At 37.1% G+C, this 22,822-nt stretch overlaps 1 protein-coding gene across 4 annotated transcripts in view; it reads right to left on the bottom strand.

The window, feature by feature from the left end:
* The window catches only part of SPATA7 (spermatogenesis associated 7), a 32,434-nt gene extending 10,297 nt beyond the window's left edge, over positions 1 to 22,137 (bottom strand). Inside the window, exons 1-5 of one of the 4 annotated variants that reach the window (XM_017728975.1) lie at positions 22,114 to 22,137; positions 15,902 to 15,982; positions 15,197 to 15,289; positions 14,271 to 14,318; positions 6,013 to 6,146 (exon numbers count right to left, since the gene is read on the bottom strand). In XM_017728975.1, the coding sequence (XP_017584464.1) occupies positions 6,013 to 6,146; positions 14,271 to 14,318; positions 15,197 to 15,233 (219 nt within the window). In that variant the 5' untranslated portion in view covers positions 15,234 to 15,289; positions 15,902 to 15,982; positions 22,114 to 22,137. Of the gene's footprint in view, positions 1 to 6,012; positions 6,147 to 14,270; positions 14,319 to 15,196; positions 15,290 to 15,901; positions 15,983 to 19,650; positions 19,869 to 20,820; positions 20,917 to 22,113 lie in introns of those variants that run through there. The other 3 variants (XM_017728973.1, XM_017728974.1, XM_017728972.1) reach the window with 3 other exon arrangements.
* Between the last annotated feature and the right edge of the window lie 685 nt (positions 22,138 to 22,822).

The following is a 22,822-nucleotide window of genomic DNA, read 5'->3' as shown; positions in this document are numbered from 1 at the left end:
AGCAAACAAAATTTTGTATAAACCAACTTATTTCATCCACACATATAACTGTGAAATTCAAGTTCTCTTACACACAACTGCATGATGGAGAAGACACGACTCCCATTGTGTGTACTCAAACTATCTAGCACCACAACACTCAGAGACAATGCTTACAGTGCAACAGTGAGGGAGACAAGCTGAGGATAGTGTTATTCTGGAAAGTCTCACTGCTGTACCACACAATCAACAGGGCAAAATAACAGCTAAAATATAACAAGTGAGAAAACCCAATTCAAAACCAACAGCTAACTTTCTAAAATTATTATCATACTTTCCTAACACTGGGGCAGTTCATATAGGTCCACATCATCAGCAACAAAGTGCTGTAGGATTTAAGAAAATGTATACAAGTAGAGGTGTTTCCTAAGAAGAAAATTCAATTTCTAAGGCTATCTTCAGTTTTTAACAAACTCGAAGTTTAGTTCAGATAGGCTAACACAGAAATTAACTTGTTCATGTACCTCCACCACCTGAACAAAGAACAGGAAGATAAGGAGACACCAGTACAGACCACAAGCTCTGCAGTGACAAAAGGAAGAAAAGGAAGGTGATTTCCATATGTTTCATTCATCTCTATTATGCTTCTATCACACAAGTAAAAATGTGAGCAGAAGCATTACATTACTGAAGTTACTGAAGGAACATCTGCCCTATGGGAAGCCTGAGAAAGAGTGGATCCAGTATAGTATGACTTCATACATATGCTGTGACATGCATTTATTTATAACATACAACCATAATGCCAGTTGAGAAGATTCACAGATTCACCAAGTAGCTTATCCTGATCTCACCATTAATCTATGTGCAAACTACTTTGAGAGACTAACTCTGAAACACAGATCCAGTGCATTTCCAATGGTGCTTCATTGCCTGAGCACAATATAAACCTGGAGAAAATCCTCAAGAATATCTCACTTTCTGAAAATAATCAGCTGATTAAGATATGGATTGAAGGCTGGATGTGTGATTTTCCCCACCACGAAGTGACAATGGACTGAATGCCAACAGAAGTCACAAAAACAACTGTAAAATAAAGTGCCTGTGGGGATTTTGCAAGATAACCAATATTTGTCCTGAGGCTTCTGAGATTTCCTACTGGGGGGTGTAAAGAGAGAAAAAAAAAAAAACAATGACCAAAATCGGAAATCTTTATACATTTATTGAAAATTCATGACATTGTAACCTACTAATAGATAGTATACCTTGTAATTATACACAGATTTTCTATTATACCACTCAACCCTAATAAAGGTGTTTTTAAAAATTCTGAGCAATAGACTCTTAGCGTATAAATGCTGCGTTTTCTCGTAACACTGCTACTGTTATTGCTTAGAATCGATACAATTTCATTTTTTTCCTTTCAAACACAGTATTTTAAATTAAAGCTCAATTATGATGAATATACATTTTGTAGTATGCAGTAAATGCTATTTAGAGGAATATTAAAAACGCAGCTATTTTACCATGAAAATTAAGTCACAGATCACACTGCTGTCATACCATGTATTTCCTTCAACAACAATTTTCTCTCACATCAGTAAGACCTATCTACACTATTCTGGTACCCCAAAATAACCAGAGTTGCTGGTGCCTAATACAAAGAGGTATTTTTCAGTTAGCTGAGGCAAAATAAGCTCTTCTTGATGGTGTCTCACATGAGTCAACTTTATTTTACTACTACAGCATAATTAACTGCTGAACTGATAACATGCAGTCACAAAGCCAAAAAAATGCCTGTGTTAGCAAGCAGTATAATGAGGCTTACCAGTGTGATTGTTTGCATATAAAGTAGTTGCAGTGGTAGCTCAGCACTACAGAAAACTGATAAGACTAGAAAGTTTCAGAATCCACCTATACAGATGTTTTGAAAAGCTAATTCCATACCCTTCAGTCTATATTATAAGCAGCTTAATTCTTGTAAACACTTTACTCTCAGTGACTAAATCAGTTCATTGAACTGCAATATAAATCAGATTGTAGAAGCATTTGTGAGCATATCATGACTGGTTCCCTGCATTATGCAAAATAATTAAGAAAAGATATGAAGTTACATTAGCCAATTATTTATCTACACCTCATGAAAGTGACATGTTCTGCTCCTCAGAAGCAGTTGAGTTGATCCTAAAACAAGACAAAGGCACAAGGTTGATATGGCAATATCCTAAGTTCAAGCACTCTTTATATATGAGGAAGCTTAGGGCAGTTCTTCTCTTCTCCTTCTCAAGTATTTCGTAAGTAGAACAGACCAAGTAGCTCTCTGGTGACTAGAGAGAACTGCAACCCTAAGCTGCATCTGTGTCAGCTGTGAGATGTACTCATTCAAGTGCTGAGAAAAGAATGTCTTTCAAAGCCCTTATCCTGAGGCAAAACTTTACTACTCAAACAGGAAAGAATTACAGCCACCAAGTAGATGAAGAAACAGTATCATGAACAAGGAACTATGTTGGACACTTCAAAAAGATTTTAAGGAGTGTCAGAGAATGCAGTTTGTCTGCAATTTGTCACTTGTGAACTTCCAGAAAATTATCTGTACACCTGCATTGCAAGGAAACTGTAAGCAAGTATGCTCACATTCTTCTCTAGTCTGTTATCTGTAAAATCATCAGATGTTTAAGTAGGAAACACACAAAAAACCAGACAAAAACATGCCTACAAATATACAACAGTACACATTAAAATAGATTTAAAATGTATTTATTTCTATTCTTCAAATAAAATTTTAAAAATTCCATGGTAGTATCTCAGCTTTAGATATTACAACTATCAAGAACTATAATGTAATTTGAAGTAAAAAATCTGGACTTGTATCTTGCTTACCAATATATGTTCCTATTCTGTTGATTCAACCAAGTATAATCTGTTTTGAAAGATACAAATCTACTCAATGATAGATTTCAGCAACCCCCTTAAAAAGTTTCATAAAGTATGTATTTATGCTTCAATTTTATTAGTCACAAAACTGGGGTAAACTGAATAGTACTTTGCAGCAAGCTTGTAGAAAGAGGACCTCTGAATTTTCATGGACTCTGTGGAAAAGAAAATTCAGTAAAAACACATCAAAGCATACTGCTGTCATCTGACGGGCAAAAGTAGTAACACAGAGAAAGAATCCAGATTTCTCTGTAAGCTACTTTCTACGAGAAGTTTAGTTTCCCAGCTCGAAAGCCACGAAAGTATCAGCTGCCCTATAAAAACCAAACTTTGAAAAGAAAGGTTGCTAAATACCTTTTCACATAAAAGGTCCAAGGCAGCTCTCACTGGGGTCACTGAAGTTACAGTAAGATTAATTTAATCTTGAAATTAACTTGTTCTTGTATGAAAAGGTCTTCCAATAGAATAGTTCATCTACCATCAGAAAATGAGATCAAAGAGATGCTTTATGAACTGCACTGTCAGGATACAGGAGCTGCCATTTTGCAATAAATGCATATGATTCTTTTAACTTGAGACGGCCACTTAAATATTGCTCTAAGTCAGCTGAGCACCTGCCCTCTCTGTCTGGACAGACCAAAGGTCTTCTATAGGAAGTGACAAGCTGCCATTAGAGAAAATTCATACAAATATGTGAACAAATTGGACCCTCTATGAATATATTAAGTTTCTATACATCACTATTTTTCAAAATTATGTTCCTGTTACACTCTTTTTCCAAGTTTCCTTGAATACTGTGATGTTATTAATAAGGGGTATTACTGAATGTGCATTAATTCAAACTGAAGCAGCCGGGATGGGGTCTGTGGCTCAGACCCAAAACGCCGGCACAGCTCCAGAGAGAGCGTCCCACAAGGAACAGTGCCCCAGAGGTCTGCGGCGATCCCTCGGCCGCCGGGGTGCCTTTGCAGGGGGTGCCTGTCTCAGCAGGCTGTCAGCTCTTCAGTGATTCAGCAAGAGTGATTTCAGCTCTTGTGCTGCAAGGCAACCCCCAGGCCGGAGCAGGAGGAGACAGATGAGAGGCCCGTACAGCAGTTCCGCATGGGGCAGCTTTATTAGCCTGCACCCCGCGAAGGGGAGGCCAGGGACGAGCTCTCTGATCCCACAGGGGCAGAGGGCTAGATCTTAGAGGGATACAGGGGTGGGTGTGAGGGGGTAAAAGCCAGTAGGTTACAAAGGATCTGTAGAGGTCTCCAAGAGGATCATGGGTCTGTGTCCTCTCTCGCCGTAACTGAAAGGTGGCTGCCTTTTCCAGAGGGATTCTGCTGGGAAGTTGTGCAATCTCCCTATTTAAGCAGGCCTCCCTCAAGGGTAGAGGCTGGGCATACCCTACATCAAACAACCAGCACAGCAGGTGATTGTCACTATGAAGCCTGAAAGGAAATCATAACATTCCTAATGAAAACAACTTTCTTTGACGCTCAGAAGATTCTTCTGCTTTGTTTAGTCACTGACATCTCCCATTATGACAGAACTAATTTAAGCACAATACATGTTCAGACTGGTGGTATTGTAAGAGTATAATAAATCTTTAAATATAAACCATTTGAGTAGGCATTTCAAACAGCCACACGTGTGTTGCACACAAAATTAACAAGAGACTAGAACCAGTTAATGGTGTTTCCCAATCTATATTTCATATGCACAAGCAGATGGCCATAACTTTCATTCTTCAGAAAAAAAGTATCTCAAAAAACAGGCTGAAAGGGATCTTGAAATGTCAAGGCAACAGCATACTTCAAATTACTAGAAGAGAAATTTAACCTCCTATGAAGCAGCCTTCCAGACTTTTGGCATGCATTAATTTATTTTAAAAATTCATTAGCAGCCAGAAATGCCTATAATAGGATTACTTGAACATGAGATATGAAATACCAAGTGCTGTTCAAATCAGAGATCTTAGTCATGGCCAGCTCAATTCAGGTAGAATTTCAGAAAATCTTATTTTGAAAAACGAAGGAAAAAAGCCACAGTCTGTTATAATGCATCCTTCCATTTTAAAGCTGGGAGTTCATGCAGTAGTTAGAGACACATGTTACTTTTTCATTGCAAAATTGTTTTGCAATGAAACAATTCAAGGAACTTTGCCTGCCCCAAGTTTTCAAAAAGTAATACGGAAGGACAAAAATGGTAATAATAAAAAATAAAATTTAGATTTTAAATATCACATTTACTCCCTTTTCTTATTCATGCCTGTGCTTTCATGCATAACTAAGAGTCATGTATTGAATTTCAAGGCATTATTTCTCTGCACTGCAATAAGGTCACACTCAGGCTGCCTGCTGCAAAAATCAGTCACAGGGAAAGAAACTGATGGTGTTTGCTGTACTACTTGGAAATGTCCTCCAGCTTTACATATATTTCAACAATGTATGAAACTTAGGCTGTTAGAATCACAGAGTTAAATCATTATTCTGTTTTAAGCTGCAATTGCTCATTTACAGCGATGAACAAGAATGTAATTTATTGGGCTATTTACATATTTATTTATTAGTTAGAAATACACACCACATATCTTGATGAATAGCCAGCCAAACTAAGTCAGCCTATGCATATAAGCAGAATATATATATACAGAATGGTATATTTTGGTCTAAGCACTATTTTTGCTTTCACGAAATGCAACTGAAGGGTGTAGCACACTGTTAGATACGAAATGTATTACCAAATAGAACTTTTCATTAAGGAAAAAATGGAAGATTCCTGATTCTTCTGCTCAGAAGGGTAGAGGTAACAGAGTTCTGCCTTAGGAAGTTGTGCAAAGCTCTGGAGTGACAGGACAGGAATTTCAGCTGAAGTGAAAGCAAGAGAACTCAAGGGTAATTAGAGCTTGTATTTACTGCAAGCACTCTTCATCCAGATACCTGACATCTTTGTCAGAAGGTCAAGACATGCATTCGGTGTTGGGGACATGCCAGAAAGACCCTTGTCTACTTTCTGCTGCTTGAAAGATGCCTCACTGCTTCACAGCAGTGATCAGCTGTTACTATGGGAGGCAAGTATATGATAGTATCTACTAAACAAAATTAAAATACATACCTTTCTAAAAGAGGATGGCAGCAGCCTTCCGCTGTCTCTTGAACAGGATCGGGAGACAGTTTCACAGATACTCATTTTCTCTTCACACCTGGCTATCTTCTTTTTCAGTTTCTCTCTTCTTTGCTGGTCAGCAACTTAGGGAAGAGACAAAATTGGTCAGATCCAAACTGAAATATTCTTTTTTTCCCTGAGTGATTTGAAAACACTGTTGTGGTTTTCAATTGCTCAGTAAAGTCAGACCATTGAGATACATCCTACTTCCAACACACAGCAGTTACAAAATTTATGCCTACTCTTACAAGAGAAATTATTAATAGCTGAAGCTGAGCCTTAACTTTCCTGAAATTTTCTTACCTCATGACAAACACCAGCATACAGGACTTCCTGTACAAGAACACAAGATCAGTATTGCTAACACAGCATTTTGCTCAAAAACTTACAAGCTTTATCAATTTTTTACAGGTAGAATTCTTTTGACTGTACTTTCATCCAGTATTTCAGAGAAAACCCTGTGTTTATTGTTAACAAATTTGACGTGTAAAAAAATCCATGCTAACAGTATGGAGCCTCCCAAATACAGAAATCCAGAGCAAAACAAGCAAGTTTACATCAAGAACACAAAAAAATGAAGGTCAACTCTGAGAGGGCTACTGTCAGATCAGGAGTGGGGGATTTTTATCAGTCCACACTGGCCTGCAGTCCAAGACCTCATCTGCAGTGCAAAAAGATGAGTCAGGTATTTATGTCATGAGATAAAGAAGCCCAAAAGATGGGTAAATTTTCTGTGTATGAGTTTGCCATCAGTCACCTAAATCTTACATAGTACAGTCCAAAGTTTTTGGATACTGTAAACAGCCAGGTTCAACAGATGAAACACAGAATCATTTAGGTTGGAAAAAGCCTTCAAGATCGAGTCCAACCTTTGACCAATCACCACCTCGCCGACTAAACCACAGCACTAAGTGCCACATCGAGTGGCATCTTGAGCACTTCCAGAGATGGTGGCTCCACCACCTTCCTGGGCAGGCCATTCCTATGCTTGACAACCCTTTCCATGGAGAAATTCTTCCTGATGTCCAACCTAAATCTCCCCTGGCACAGCTTAAGAGTGTGTCCTCTTGTCCTGTCGCTGGTTGCCTGGCAGAAGAGGCTGACCATCACCTGTCTACAGCCTCCTTTCAGGCAGTTGTAGAGAGTGATAAAGTCCCCCCTGAGCCTCCTTTTCTCCAGGCTAAACAACCCAAGCTCCCTCAGCCACTCCTCACAGGACTTGTGCTTCAGACCCCTCACCAGCCTTATTGCCCTTCTCTGGATCCACTCCAGCGCCTCAATGTCTTCCTTGAAGTGACAGGCCCAGAACTGGACACAGTACCCGAAGTTCACAAAGTTGAAAAATCCAAATGAGGCTGATGAAAAACATTAATAATTTCATTTCCAAATGGGGAAAAACAAGCAAGCACACTTTTGAAGTCTGTATACTTAATGAAAATTTTCTCATTCACTTAACACAGATCCAAGTGTATGAATCATCTGTTTCATAGAGACAAAGGTCTTTGAGGATTTCTTCTCTGGTTTCATGATATATTTATATCATACTCTGGTAGACCCCAATCTGCATATGCACTACTATATTTAATGCATGGAAATGTTAAAAACTTCAGGGATTGGTGTGGTTCATTCTTCTACACAGCTGAGACCTACAGCAATCTGAGAACATTTAATCAACCTTTAAAATGCACTCGTCTGTGTACATGTACTCTATATACATGTTAATCTCCACAAAATAAGTAAGTGTATTCATTACTTTAAACATTTTAGTTCCCTTTTAAGATAAAAATTCATCTTTCAGATGCAAAATCTTTGCTCTCATTGCTCAGGAAAATCCCTCTTTCTCTTTCTTTCAATTCTTACAACTGATGAGGAAAACACAGAGTAATTTCTTTTATGGTTGCTGATTTATCCATCATATGCTATTAGATTACTTCCAATATGAAACTGCTTATATTATTGGGAAAATATTAGCTGAATTTAACAAATGCTACCTAATACAACTCTGAATTAAAAATACACATTCTAACAGAATGATAGAATATACTGTACTGTTAAATAATTAAACCACAATGTTTTTCTTTCTATACTGAGTTACTGTGTCTGTTCTAAATTACCATTATTTCTAATTGTGTTTGTCTTAAAAGTTACAGAAAAGCACTCAAAAATTAGCTGCAGGTTAGATGTTTTATATGTTTGAGATAAATAATTATTCCGGGCCAATACAGTGTGTCTGTGTGTGCACATGCATGGAGGCCTACTGCTCAGGTAAAATGGTGATGGCTGATGTGTACTTGTAGCGGGTTGGGTTTGTAACCGGGGGAAAAACCCCAGTAATATACACATCTTACTGCCAAATTATGAATTTTTGGGCTAGATCTGTGGTAAAAGCTAGGAATTGTGAAACCAGCAAAGTAAGAGATAGAGAAATCCTTCTCAAAAAGAGCTAATGTGGATGTAAACAGACAGCTGGAGGTGAGCTTGAGGCAGTCAGCAAGTAACACAGACAAAGGCAGAAACAGGCACGCAGACCTACCTCTCCTTACTTCACATGTCCTTTACCCATGCAAGGACTGGAGAATCCAGTCTTCCCCTTTGACTTCAGCCAGATAGAAAATTTGCCTGGAACTTTTAGGCATTAATTACAATATTACAACTGAGAGGAGCTGAAGAAACTTAAGGCTGTCATACATAACCGCTTGTGTTGCAGTGTCAATATATTAAACACAGAAAGAATGAGACCAGCATTCAAGAGACAGGCAATTTTAGAAGGAGATTTAGCTTTTAATTGAAAACATTGCTCACTGTTTAAGGTATCTTCTGCTTCAAATCTATTACAGATACAGCTTTTTTAGCTTTCAGAGAGGGTCATAAACTAAATTTGAAAAAAGTGCCCTTGGCATACAGTCATAGACTTGTGGGAAGTAAACACAAAATGCATTTGTTAACAAATACTTATAATAGTTTCACTGCAAGTAGCTTTTACTTGAACATTGGCTCCAGGAACATGTCACATACGTAGAGTTAAATATGGAAAAAAAGTACATCATAGTAAGTATCTTGTGACAAATAAATGCAAAAAGAAAACCTCTGGGTTACTTTTCATCTCCTTAAAAGGGGAAAACAAAATGTTTAGGAATAAAATAAGCCTGTAGATCCAAATAATAAGTCCCTTTAAAAGCCTTATTATAGACTGAGATTAATTCTATCTCATTAACTACTGTGCTCAAAACCACACAGATTTATAGTATAGTAAGAGAAAATGTACTAGAATATAAGCAAATTAGTGATTCTGTAGATCAGATAAATTCAGTCTGTGAATAGATTCCGTAACTTATTGCGTCCACTCCATGAATCCATCTTCTTGATTTTGTTGTCAGTGAAAGGATGCACAAAGACCATGAATTTCAGATGTTAAACTGTAGCACTCCTCATAAAGAAACTCCTATAAAACACTGATCTATCTGTCACAGAAGGAACACTTTTGCCTAAGCAAATACCCTTTGCAGAGTACACCACACTTCAAAGTAGTGATCACTTTATTCCCCTTTTAGAACACTCTCTCTATAGGCATAATTCTTTTTTCCTGAAATCTAGACTGCACTAGCATTTCAAGACATACTTAGAGTTATAAAACACGTCATAAATCTCGAAGAAACAAACTAATCATACATATCACAGTCCTAGTCAGCTTGAAAGCTCTGCACTTAGAAGGACAGTATGATCTGGAATGCCAGTGGTTGTCCTTTGCTCTGAATTTCCGATTGCTAAATTTATCATGTGTCACATCACGGAACAACTGGCAGTTAACCTTCAAGTTATTTCATTTCTGATGTAAATAATCAATGCAGACGATGAAATATTAAGTTAGATTTAAACTGAGTTCAGTGTGCAGAACAGTATCTCAAAGGAATTATCTAACACTCAGCATTTCCCTACTGTGTTTTTATTTAAGCTATTTTTGCAAACACACTTCCAGTTATTAATTCCCTTTTGAATTCTTTTTAGATAAATCATACAAACATCATCTCAGCTGAGCTTGAAGTGCCTGCAGTGACCATAACTAAAGTGTCCAGTATATCAGCTGGTGATATTACTTCTTCTGCAAGCAAGCTCTTCCTTCTCTAAGAATTTTTACCAGCTCTAGTAAAAATTACTAGTTTTCTAGCTCTACACAAATCCCCAGTACACCATGATTTAAGCACCTTGGGTGACATTTCATCAAATGTAAACTGAATTTTGCCATTGGCTGTAAGTCTAAATCTAAATGCCTTAACACAGAAATTTTTATTTTCATAATTCCAAGAGATGATTTTGCAGTCCTTCACATCTGGTATCAGTAGCACGGTTTCATCAAATAAGGGAGGAACCACCATAAAAAAAGGATGACAAAGTATTTACCAAGAGCTTGATACTAAAGCCTTTCTTGTCTCAAACGGAAAGATATGCCTGTATGAGGGTATGTACTTCAGAAATGTGATACTACTTGGCAAAGCTACTAATGGCAAAATTTGGTCATTGCTAAGGCTTGGAAATAAAGCCCAACAATGAGACAAGAATCCTTCAAAAGCATTTCACAAGAGGCTAGAAGCACTGGATATCCTAAATCCTTCCACCTCTGATACTCATATGGGGTCCTCATCCAGCAGACACCTCCTATATACTTCTGTCAGCCATATGAAGAACACAGCAGCCTGCCAGCACTTACTGCACAGAATCTGTGGAATGCTGAACCAACCCCGAAGGAAATGTCTAAGCCTGCCCAGGTAAACCTCCATTTGTGTACCCTAGAGAGAGGTCCATTGGGCTTCTAGGTGGCCTTGGGCAGTGATTTTTGTTTCAAGGTACCACTGGGGTAGCTCCCAAGGACAATTTAGACATACTGTACTGAGATAATACTGAAAATAAGTGGAATGCGTAATTTTATTCTTATTCTCTGGTATGCTATGGCTGTTTTGTAATCCTGAATAATGGTGGACAATTGTATAAAAACAACAGTCCTCCCCATCAGCAGAGAGATAGTAAAGCTGGGTAAATTAGATTAAAAATCAGGGACACATTTCCAATAATAATGATCAATAACTACTGAAACATCTACAAAAGGAAATTATGTTTTCTCTATTTCTTGACCTTTACAAGTCAAGACTGCAGGCTTTTCTTGTTTATGTGTTTTATTTGCCACATTCAGTATGGATGTTAAATTCCATATTAGCACAACTGGATGGAACTTTTGGTCTGCTCAACTCATGATGTTAGACTATATGTTCTAAAGTCTTTTCACAACTACAAGCTGTGAAAAATGTATTTTTGATGTGCATATCTAAAATTAATTACCTCTTATAAAAAAACCCAACACCTTTCCAAAGACATACTTCAACTCTGAAAACACAGGCATTAGAATTACCTGAGTGCTTGAATTTAAAGGGCTTATATTAGTTGCTTATAACTTCCATTTTCAGAAATACATACTTCAGGACAAGATGTAACAGAAAAAAATAGGGAAATTTTGTGACAGCTTTTCATTGATCTCTGCTTTTTCATAGTCTGAAACATAGATATGTGTTTACAGGAAAAATTAAGATTTAAATACAGAATTACGTAACAATATGTATTTCTTGATATTTTTGCTTGACCTTAATCCTTTTAAAGAGTAGAAAACCAACACTACTATCACTCTGAATTGTTGCTTCTCCCTATCTCTCACTGCCTTCCCTCCAAGAATTCATGTTCCATCAGGCTAAAACAGATCTATGGCGGGAAACTTCTCAGAATATTTGTTTTCCTTCTTCTCCCCCTGCCCCAGTATCAAGGAGACCTGCATTCCCAAGCACACTAATCACTGGGTTCAAGCTGTACTATCAATATGCTTTGTGGAAAAACCTCTAAACATATGGGTTGAAAAGTCAGTACTGTTAGAAACCAGGCATGTGTAGCAGCAGCTGTCTTACTTGGCACAGCCTTTGTCAAGTTTTCTGGCACAAGTTTCACAACCACAGACTTCTAATGGCCACTGGTATCAATCAACATGCTTGGACTAATTCTGAACATAGAAGTTTCACATTTCAAGATGTTTCACATTTTAACAACTATTTTAAGTCAGTAAGTCTGATCTAATACACAGGAACATGCTCACTGCTAGCCCAGGGCCATGGCACCTTGCCTGCTTTGCTGCCAGCTAAGATACCAGGAAAAGAACAGTGGAAACTAAATCCACTTAAGGACAGAACACAGTCAGTTGGCCAGGGAGAATGCCAACTACAGTATCATGTTTAATTCTTAAACACTAATGACTGACTCGTGGCAACAACCCCAATGGGAAATACTCACCTGCTATTCTAACAGTACATGAAGCACATTTTCAGGGGATGTTTTTAACTCTATCTGCAAGAATTCTGTTTTGTAACTCTATGCTATTAATAAATCTTATCATTTTAAACTAAATTTACCCCCCTACCCAAAGCTCAAAATAGAGGGGGAACAAAAACCTTATTTGGAATTCAATAACGATTAAGACAAAGAACACAAAAAGAAAAAAGTAATAATATGCTTCAGTTGAAGCAATGAGAGACAGAGAACTACGGTGAGAATAAAGGCGCAAACCTCTCATCCTCAGTGACACTATACAGATATTGCTGATATTCAACCATATTGAAGTTAAAACTGTGCCTGTATAAATCCTGTGTCTCATCTTCAGCAAGAAAGAAGAAATTGTTTTGAAAATATTCTAAAATCCTTTTCCCATTACTTTTCTCCCTCAGCACATTTTCAACGTTCTTACTGTCTGAGCTATTGGCTGTCATCTCCACATAATCTGTTTCACAAAAGACAGAGGAAGAAAAATGATTCTCCAGTGAATTACCAGAGACTCTACAAATGGTACCTTGCGAGCTTAACACCTGAACATGTAACACTTGGTTGCATGACTATTACAGAACAGAAATCTGTATTTCTTGTTGAATAATGCATAGAACTGCAGGGAAAAAAATGCAACCACTGTAATTTTAGGTATGAAATAAAATTGAAATAATTTTTAATTTCACTCTAAAAATCTAGAAGTTATAAGGATAGTGCAGAAACGGAACAAGGTATGCCTGGGTAGTCTTAACTTTAAATACCATGAAGTCAGTGAGACCAATAATGATGAATTTGAAAGCAGGTGTTTCCCATGGAATTACCTCTTTGATAACAGCAAAAATTTCAGCCTGCACAGCAGAGTTTCTTATCTGTTTGTAAAGGAATCTCAGTCAGATGGAACAGCATATAAAGGAAATCCTGAGGCAGCTTAACTCAGGCTCAAGTCTTTATGCTGAATTACTGAAAAAAGTGCTCATGAAATTAAATCTTTCTGTCAAAAGGATGATTGACTTCCTAGTTATTCTGGTAATTTTACAAGGTAGTATGACTTTGTTTTGACTGAATTTGATACTAACCACAAAGTATTCTGTCCTTAAAAGATTTAACTTTCCATCCTAAAAGAAGAATTCCATTTTCTCCAGTACCTCACTAGTTGTAACTGAATATAAAATGGGAGAACAAGGAACTTTTTCTAACTGCATTGAAGACAGATAGAAATACACTTCGTTATTTTAACAAACAGCTGCTATTTATCCCCTTTGACTTATATATTTAGTATTTCATAAATCAATTATTTTAAAGTACTGCACTTTGGTTTAACACTATGAAGTGGGGCTACAGTGCTCATATCTTTTAGCAGTGTTAAGAAATGAGACAACTCGCAGAAAAAGTAACTGCAGTTTAATCCAGGCTGTGGGGCTGTGTGCTTGTGTCTGGCTCTGTTTTCTGCAAAATGGAACAAGAAGCTTCAGCCCCAGTCCCCAGGTGCCTACCCTCCTAAAATTCCTCTTTTACCTGGCACTACTTGTTCTCTTCTTGTGAGTTCAAGCTTACATCCTCTCATACAATAGGAGAAAATTCACCCAGCTGCATGGGCGAAAAGGATCCTAAGCAAATGAATTGTCATGCTAAGCACAGCTAATCACTGACAGCCCAGATCCATCTCTCCAGCATTCCATTTGCTGCAGATTCCTACAAGTAGCTGAAGAATAATATGAAAGCTGAATAAACAAGCAGATACATGAATGTTCAATTACGGGTTATGTGCTATTGTTACTCTTCTATGCTGGCTTTTTTGTTTTGCTAAGTTAGTTTTACAGAAGCATTTGCAGAATCAACATAAAACAAAGACTTACATTTGATGCTGGTCAACCTACTTTTGGGCACTGAACAGTCTACAGCTGCTGAAAAAAAGAAAAACACCAAATGTCAGTGATTAAGAATTTACTTAGTGTATGTGATATCTAGAAAAATGTAGTAATAAACCAACACAGAACAAAGACTAATTTAATTCTTCTCTATTTTAAAACATGCTAGTTACTGTGTACTTAAAGTATTAGGTTGATACTAATACAGTCACAGGATTTGTGAGATAAAGCTGTTTGGATAAAATACATACTTAAAGGAAGAATCATTACTTAAATGAAGACTCCTTTCAAAAGGTTTACCTGCATACCTGAGGATACTGAGTATGTTACATGAGAGATAACATTGTGAGTATTGTATTTTTGAGTATGGACTCTGGCAGTAACATTTTCCCAGTTGTGAACACACACGGCAATTTTCCAAGTCCTTAGAACTCACTACTACTATTCATTGAAAGATCAAAAAAAAAAAAGAAATTCTTGAAATAAATATAAAAAATAAAAAAGACATAGTGGTCTGAGTTCAACTAGAAATGTTCTGCCTTCATTCTTAAAATAATTTCTGTATGTTTTCTCTTATGACTATCACGATGACTTTCAGTTCAGCCTATTATTTCATAACGCATTATTTCATCAAAAGCAGAATGAAGCCAATACAGCACAAAGTGCTCTAAAATTAAGGGAGGATCTTTGGTAACACTTAAGGAAAATGTTTTCATACAAAACTTCCCATCTCAGTAATACAAAAGTATTATTAAGTAGCAGCCACATCTCCTTGTTGACACCAGTTTGGGTTAGAAAAAGTAACAACAGTAACCTTCCTACAATCCAGTTCATTCCTTCTTGGTATGAGCCTATTCTGAGAGACTGAGCTAAATCGAGGGGGACACAGTTCATTCATACATGCACATTTTTACCTTTGGCTGAAAGGATTCTGTTATAATGAAACACCATGTGATCTCTGATCAGGTATTGGCCAGTTAGACTTCGAGAGGAGTCAATGCAGAAAGCTGTAAGATTAAAATATACCTGAACATTAGCGAGGCAAATAAAAGAATACTATATTTTAAACAGTTATTAACTGCAATTCAAAATCACAAACTTTGGAACAGTGTTTGCTTAACTTCTTTGCTCAAAGGCAGTTTTTTTACCAGTTACTATTACATTAAATCATCCTGCCTCCTTTTTTTTCCCCAATGAGCCATTAACACAATAAATAGCTACAAAAGTGGCTGAAATTGGACTATGAAAATGTTAACATAGAAACTTCCCATTTCTTCACTCTATGTTCTTCTGAAAAAAAAAGGTATCTGAGGTGTCAGTATGGCACAGAAGTATACACTAGCCCATGTAAACTACTGACTGTAAAGGAATATGTATGTTACAGCTAATACAGATGGGACACCTTTATATATTTATCTTGCTATCAATTTGTAGCCAGCAGTACAGTCAAGGCAAAACTTATTCCTTAAAAGTATTTTCAGTAATGCATACTAAATGTAGGTACTATTAAACTTCTCCAAACAAAAGCTCAATGCAAAAGTTTTTATTAAAACATTTTAATCATGAATTCACATAAAAGGAACCAGGTCGACCTTCTGGTTAAAGTACACGTTACTTACCATTACTCTTAGTACTTAAGTGTCCTTTAAATGGACTTGCTGGTCCACATCTGGGAATGACAACAGGTGAGTATCCACTTGCTGTAACAAAACATCAAACAAAAACCCAAAGTTAGAAAAAAAATACCCCCACATATTTTTACAGACAAGATAAAGTCTTTCTCCAAAGAATTCATGAATGGTTCTAGTCGATCTTTTTCAAAATCTTATTCAATCATTTTATTATCGCTGAATTACATGTGTAGTTAAATAACAATCTAAGCACCAAGATACAATGAGAGTGCTCTCAGTGGTTCACGGAGTTAAACAGCAGAACAGAGCATCAGAACATGCACTGCATGTTGCACAAGACGGTTAATCTGGTGTTTTAAATTTTAATTAGTAGAGATTGCAGCAAAACGAATCATTCATTTAACAGTGTTTTAACATTATTTCTCCAAAGACCTTATAAAAAAGCCATACTGTACTAAATTTTTAATAACTAGGACTAGTATAGGAAGCCATAAAAAGTATCATAAGAAAAAAAAGAAAATGAAAATCATTATCCTGTTGTGAAATGACACTAAATCTGGATCAATAGATTCAATCTCTTTTCTTACAAAGCATAAATACCAGGGCAATCTTGAATTACTTTCGTACTTTGAAAAGCCAGCCTTTATACATTACAGGCTTCCGTGGATTTACAGTATTAGAAGTGGTGTTTGCAATAACAGTGCTCTCACTTCTTTTGCTGTGAAGTTGCCAGACCAGCAGTTGAAAAGGGACAAGGAAAAAAAAGAAAAAAACTACCGATTTTTTCAACACTATCCTGCAACTGTTTTTTTATGGCTCATTCCCCTCACAGTACAATCCTTCCTTATCTCTATTTGTGATTTAAACATACATAGGGACAAAACAGTGACAATTTTTAAAAAAAATACTAAAATTCCAAACATACAGTAAGAATTTAAGAGATTTGTTAGATTCAGAATGTTTCCACAATGACTGCAAACCTTTGCCAATAAAGGCTTTCTTTCCTGTTAAAGTATTACATTCTCTACCATACACTGTTACATACAAGTGGTATTCACGGTCTAGCTGGATCCACCCCGAAACCTGTGGCTTCCTGAATTTACAATATTCACGTGTTGGAAGAATGCAAGTCCTTGGGAGGACCCGAATGTTAGAGTATAAAATTCAGTTGATAGAATTTTCTCCTAATGATAAAACCTCCCATGCAAATACCTGCAATCTAAATTACAGCAGACATCTGAGAATCAGAAGTGTTTCAGTCACAGTTGCTGTAATAATCTAAATATTTCACTGTTTTCTGTGCTTCAGAGCTAGGCTATAATTCCAGAGGGAAGCACCTCTGGTATTGTTAGGTAAATGCTTACAATGCCACCTCCAACTCACCCTTATCTGACAGAATCCTAGAAAGGTAAGCATGATCACCTTAAAACAAAGAGAGACATTGCTCTAACTACAACTGATTCTCTTCAAGTAAGCTAAATGACTTTGTCCCGGGTTAAACACCATCAGGGACACTCAGAAAACTGTTGCTTTTACTGTCTTCAGCTGGAGACACAACTGTTCAGCACTGCAGAAGACCAGACTTTGAAATGGTCACTTGCTTTGCATCACCAGCAGATGGCACAGTGGAAATTCTACCGGAAAAACTACTGTCTGCTGGTTCTGTCCTTTACATTTAACTTGTATCCGGCTTGCGGGAAAGGAGAAGGGAGGAAAAAACAAGTATTTCATAGGCAAGAAAAACTGTCAGAAAGCACCAGGAGGGACAACTTAAAAATATTTCTTTGCCCTCTATTTTGACTATGGACATGCAGACAGCACAGAAATCACTCCAAATCCACACAGAAAACCCCAACTGACAAAAGTTCCAAAGGCACTACAAACACAACACCATTTGTCAAGATGCCACGGCTTTTGATCAAGCACTTATGTTCCCTGCACTGTGTTCCCAAATCCCAGTTTCTCCTGCATGTTCTAACTTCTGTGCCAGCAAGGAAAATTTTCAAGCCCCCAGTCCAGAGGGATTTGCAACCCCACCCCTGCTAAACGCAAGATAACACATACAAACATGTTGTAATAGAACAGACTCATCAGATTTTAGGATACCCTTGAAATGCCAGGGTTACAGCCCCACTAGTACCTGGGCTCCTTGAAAACTTTCACATCATTAACAAATAACATTTTCTTGCTGTTTAGAATATTTCCTTGCTGGGTAAAAGTTTATGCTGAACAGATTTTTTAGTATCTGGTTGGATTCTAAGTGTGCTCTATCCTGGCAAACTACATTTTCTTACAGCTTCAATTAAATGCAAGTCTTGTGATGAAGAGATAAAGCAGAACTTGTGATGAAAGCTTTTCCTATGGTCCTCCTGTGGTATCCCATGGTGCTTGCTCCTACACTCTCAATCTCAGGCTAAAAAAATGTGACTCAAATGTCTCTGTAACGTATTCATCACTGAGCATATTTGAGGCTCTCTCTTTGAACCAGCTGTTTCCACAAAACATGTAGAAAATTTGTCAAAGAAACTAATTTGGCTAAAATAATGCTTAGCACTATTGAAACAGAGATGGCAACAAATAATAACCAATTACAGGTTGTTTCACATACATGTTCCTTCAAATATACCTCTTCTGCACTGAGGTCAACTTAAAATACCCTCCCCGTACCTTCAGTCTCAAACTGCTCTATAAAATGCCAAATATTTATAATGAAGAAGCATGTCGCTAATGTCAGAGAAGAAACTGGAGGATTTGATACGTGCAGGCTATTTCTACCTTACTGAAGTAAGGTAGAAAGTGTTAATGGTCAAATGTTTCACAACTATAATTTCAGGTTGTCTTTTGACTTGAATGGGTATTTATTTGGATTCAGGCTGTGTTTTCAAAGTTATTTGCACAACAGCACAAACAAATTGAAGGCTTAGATATGGGAAGAGAATTTTAAAGGAGAAGGTGGGATTTTCAGTAATTTACATCTAATCGAATATAAACCAAACAATGGGAAGATAACTAAAAAAATATCTTTGATATATGATACATGTAACTATCTGATCTAAATATAAATTTCCTTATAGATGTAAGCGGACTGTCCATACTGAATATAAAATCAAGATTGTCACACTAAGTGTTCTCCTAAAGTACAGAGAGCAAAAAAATTAAAACTTCTAAAAATTTATTTGATCTTTAGTTCCTTCTGTGACATTAAGCAACAATGAAGACAAAAAATATAAAAAGCTTTCTCTAAAATTTTTTCCAGCTGGTATCTAACGTCAGTAATAACTACATTATTCCAAAGAGAATTTAAAGATATTTTGTTTAAATTATATTTTTAATTTAAAATACATCCTATCTTAATTTCTAATTTAACAGTATTAAAATAATAAGAAATTGGTGGCTTACTTTTTTCCTGGTTGTTAGTGGATAGGCAGAATTTATGGAAATGACTTTTCTACAAAGCCATTTCAGATTTGGAACATGAATATGTACCAGTCTTTCATTACCATGCTCTCCCAGAAAAGATTTTAAACACAAGTATTAGACTTACTGTTTTTATAACAAGCATGTACTTCAGTCATAGCAAAGAAAAATTAAATAAATAAATACATCTATCATGCTACCCTTACCCACCAAGACTTGCTACTTAAAAGATAATCCATAAAAAATACAGAGACCTTAGGTGGGATATTGGATACAGGCATCTAAATCTAGCACTGCAAGACATAAAAGCTTCACTTAACTGTGCAGAGACATGTGAACACTGTAATTTCCAAAGGGCAGCTCCCAGACCTTAGCCTGGGTTCAAACAACCCTCAGCCCCAGATGGATTTAGACCTCAGGTCTCCCCAGCTGTTCCAGAGGAATATGCTCATCATTCTGCCAAGACATTAACCCTTTTTGTGCAGTGGCTCCAGAACTCTTGCATTCCCAGCTCCATAGTGGCCTCCTCTCAGCTGGCAATGCAGAAAGCACCTCTGTCTCTAACAGACTAGAACTACACCATTTGCATGGGATTTGATCCCTCTGAGCCTGATAAGGACCTAAGCTGACAAATCCTTTGCAAACACTCTAGCCAATACAGTGATTTATAAAGGCTTGGTATTCTTGCTTCTTTCACTGCTAACCCGTCTTCTTTTTTCCTTCCCTAATATCTCAATGCTCTAAACCAGAAATAGTTAAAGGAACATCTTTGTCCAAGCGGATAATTCAGGCAACAACATGCAGAAGGTTTGTGCTGTGAATTTCATACAAGTCAAGGATGTCTACCACTACTACCCTTATTCTACCAACCAGTTTTATGATCTTTTCAGTGGGCTTCCTCCAATGAATTCACTCTTCTAACTCTACACAACTAACAGTACACTACAGCACTAAAGCTGTACACATGCTGAGGAAAGAACAAAAGCAGTTTAAATAATCTCTGTGAAATCCCAAATGACTTTGAGCAGTGATGGAAGCTCCTTTAAGGATCTAATCTAATATGTCTGACAAGACCATACTTAAAGGAATTACATTATGACCCTAAATACATGTTCCTCTCCTTTTGGTACTATGAGAATTTTTAAATGAGAGTATCCATTAATTCTTTATGCTACAAAAATTGTTGTATATATGAATATAACACAGAAATATACAGAGTAAAGACTGATATCTCAGAGTACATTAAAAGATTAACCTGGTTAAGAAAGTCCATATTGGATTTAAACTTAATTTATTTAAATAAGAAACTAATTTTTCTACTTTTAACTATTTTCCCTTCATATTAGCATGATATACTTAATAAAAACAAAAAAAATTCTTCTATTAGTAATACTACTAACGAGGTCTGCTTTCCTAGTCCTGTAGCTTACATCTTTGTACCATCCCCCTAAACTCCTTTCAGTGTCCCCAGTTTGCTGCCTTTTCCTTACCTGTGGTCATTCCTCCCCTCAAACACCCCCTACTTGCTCAGCTGTGGCTGACGAGGTGCTATAGAACTACAGTTGACCATCTACTTTAAGCTTCTTTGGTCGCTTATCCTTGGCTGCCTAGTTCTTAACCTCTACTTATGTATCTGGGAATGAACACAGAACACAATGAGTTTCTTTAAAAAATGTGTATTAATTTGTTGGGTTTTCTCCTACCCAGCCACTAGGTAATACTAATGCTCCTAGTTGTTACTCACAGACAGGTGAAGTTGGCAAATAGATGCAGAATCAGATAGAAGAAAAGGCCAGCAGAGAGCAGACTCCTTCTTGAGGAGAACAGGTTAAAACACAGCAAGTGTCCACTACTTTTCTCCAGCACCTATGCAATCATGAGAGACCTTCAAACATGGCTTTAGATTTAGCCACTTACTGAATGCAGATAGCATTCCATTTTATTTGAAAGTTACAGTGAGGCAAAACGAGCATGTCACTATCACACCTGTATTTTCTTTCCTGTTCATGAAAGTGAAACAGAAGCCTCTTGGACCCCTTTCTGGTTTCACTGATAACAGAACTCCTATCAATTCTGCAAGTATAAAGTCTTACATGTGAAGCCAGCTTTAAAAGAATCACAGTTGATTTGTTAATAAACAGCAGAATCCACCAGCAGAAAGAATAGTCATTATTATAGTTTCTGAAGCAAACCTCAATGAATAGAGCCAAGACATCACACTACCCTAATTTTGAAATAAAGTCCCAAATGTTCCATCTGAATTTTGCATGGGATCATTTGTGTCAGAGGCAAAATATGATGACAAGGATACACCCCCTGACATGCACTATACATAACTTTCTAAGCCATTAATTAGATGGGTGCTATTTATACACTTACTATGCTGGATTATACAAAAGCTCTTCTTTACACATACTCTCAATGCCTAAGAGTTAGGTCTCTCAGACATTTAGAATTAATAATCTTACAGTATTCTGTATAAATTAAAACCATGCAACCAAAATTATATTTCAGTTTCAAGAGTCAAACCCTCCTCTGAAAAATTTAAGAAATCTAATGAAATAAAACAGTAGCCTTGAGTCATATTTGATGAAATCATTCTTTAAAAATATTTGTTAAAATTTTTCTAGCTACAAGCTTCAGCAAGGGAAGTTTTGGATGCAAGCTATTGCTCTATTCATACTCCAAAAGCAGAAACAAACAGCTGTGTGTATCAGTAGCACATTTTGTGATATGAACTGCAGGCAGAAGCAAATGAATTTATGTCAGTTTGCTACAACTACCTGAAAGGAGGCTGTGATTAGGTGGGTGTTAGACTCTTCTCTCAGGTAACAAGTGACAGGATGAGAGGAAATAGCCTTGTAGTGGTTTGGTCCAAAATACTCATTACTGTTTACCTTCTGTGAGATAAGAATTAGGAGAAATGCAAAGCAGGCACCAAACTTGAAAGAATATAAAGAAGTTTATTAACAGACCTAAAAGAAGGAAAAAAAAATACCACACCTTCAGAACTCTTCTCCTCCCCCCACCTTCCTCCCTTCTCCCAGTGACAATGTAAAAAGACAACCCTTGAGATGTTCAGTCTGTTCACCACTTCCATAATAACCTTGTTCAGTCCATTTAGGGAGAGGAGTCTCTCTTGCCCCTGCTATGAAAACATTGTCACAACGAGACAGCCGCCCGGGTTGGTTCTCTGCTCGCATGTGAGTCTTTTCCCTGACTTGCAGCTTTTCCCACAACTGCTTTCGAGGGTCCACTCTTGAATTACTGGGGTACACAATTTTAAGGTTGAGCCGTTCAGAAACAAAAACAGAGGCCCTTCTCCTTCCCTGGGAGCAAAGGGTCTTCATCATCTTCATCGTTAGGACTATCTCTGGGAGCATCTCTAGGAACTGAGGTTTTCTCCTTTCCCATTTGGAGCAAAAGTCCTCATCTGGTCCATCTCTCCCTGTCCAAACTTCTCATGAAATTACAGCTGCATCAGCATCTGCC

This window comes from Corvus brachyrhynchos, unplaced genomic scaffold (assembly GCF_000691975.1).
Source record: "Corvus brachyrhynchos isolate BGI_N302 unplaced genomic scaffold, ASM69197v1 scaffold1, whole genome shotgun sequence".
NCBI lineage: Eukaryota > Metazoa > Chordata > Aves > Passeriformes > Corvidae > Corvus > Corvus brachyrhynchos.
The sequence above is the reverse complement of the archived record's forward strand: the minus strand, read 5'-3'. Positions and strand labels throughout refer to the sequence as shown.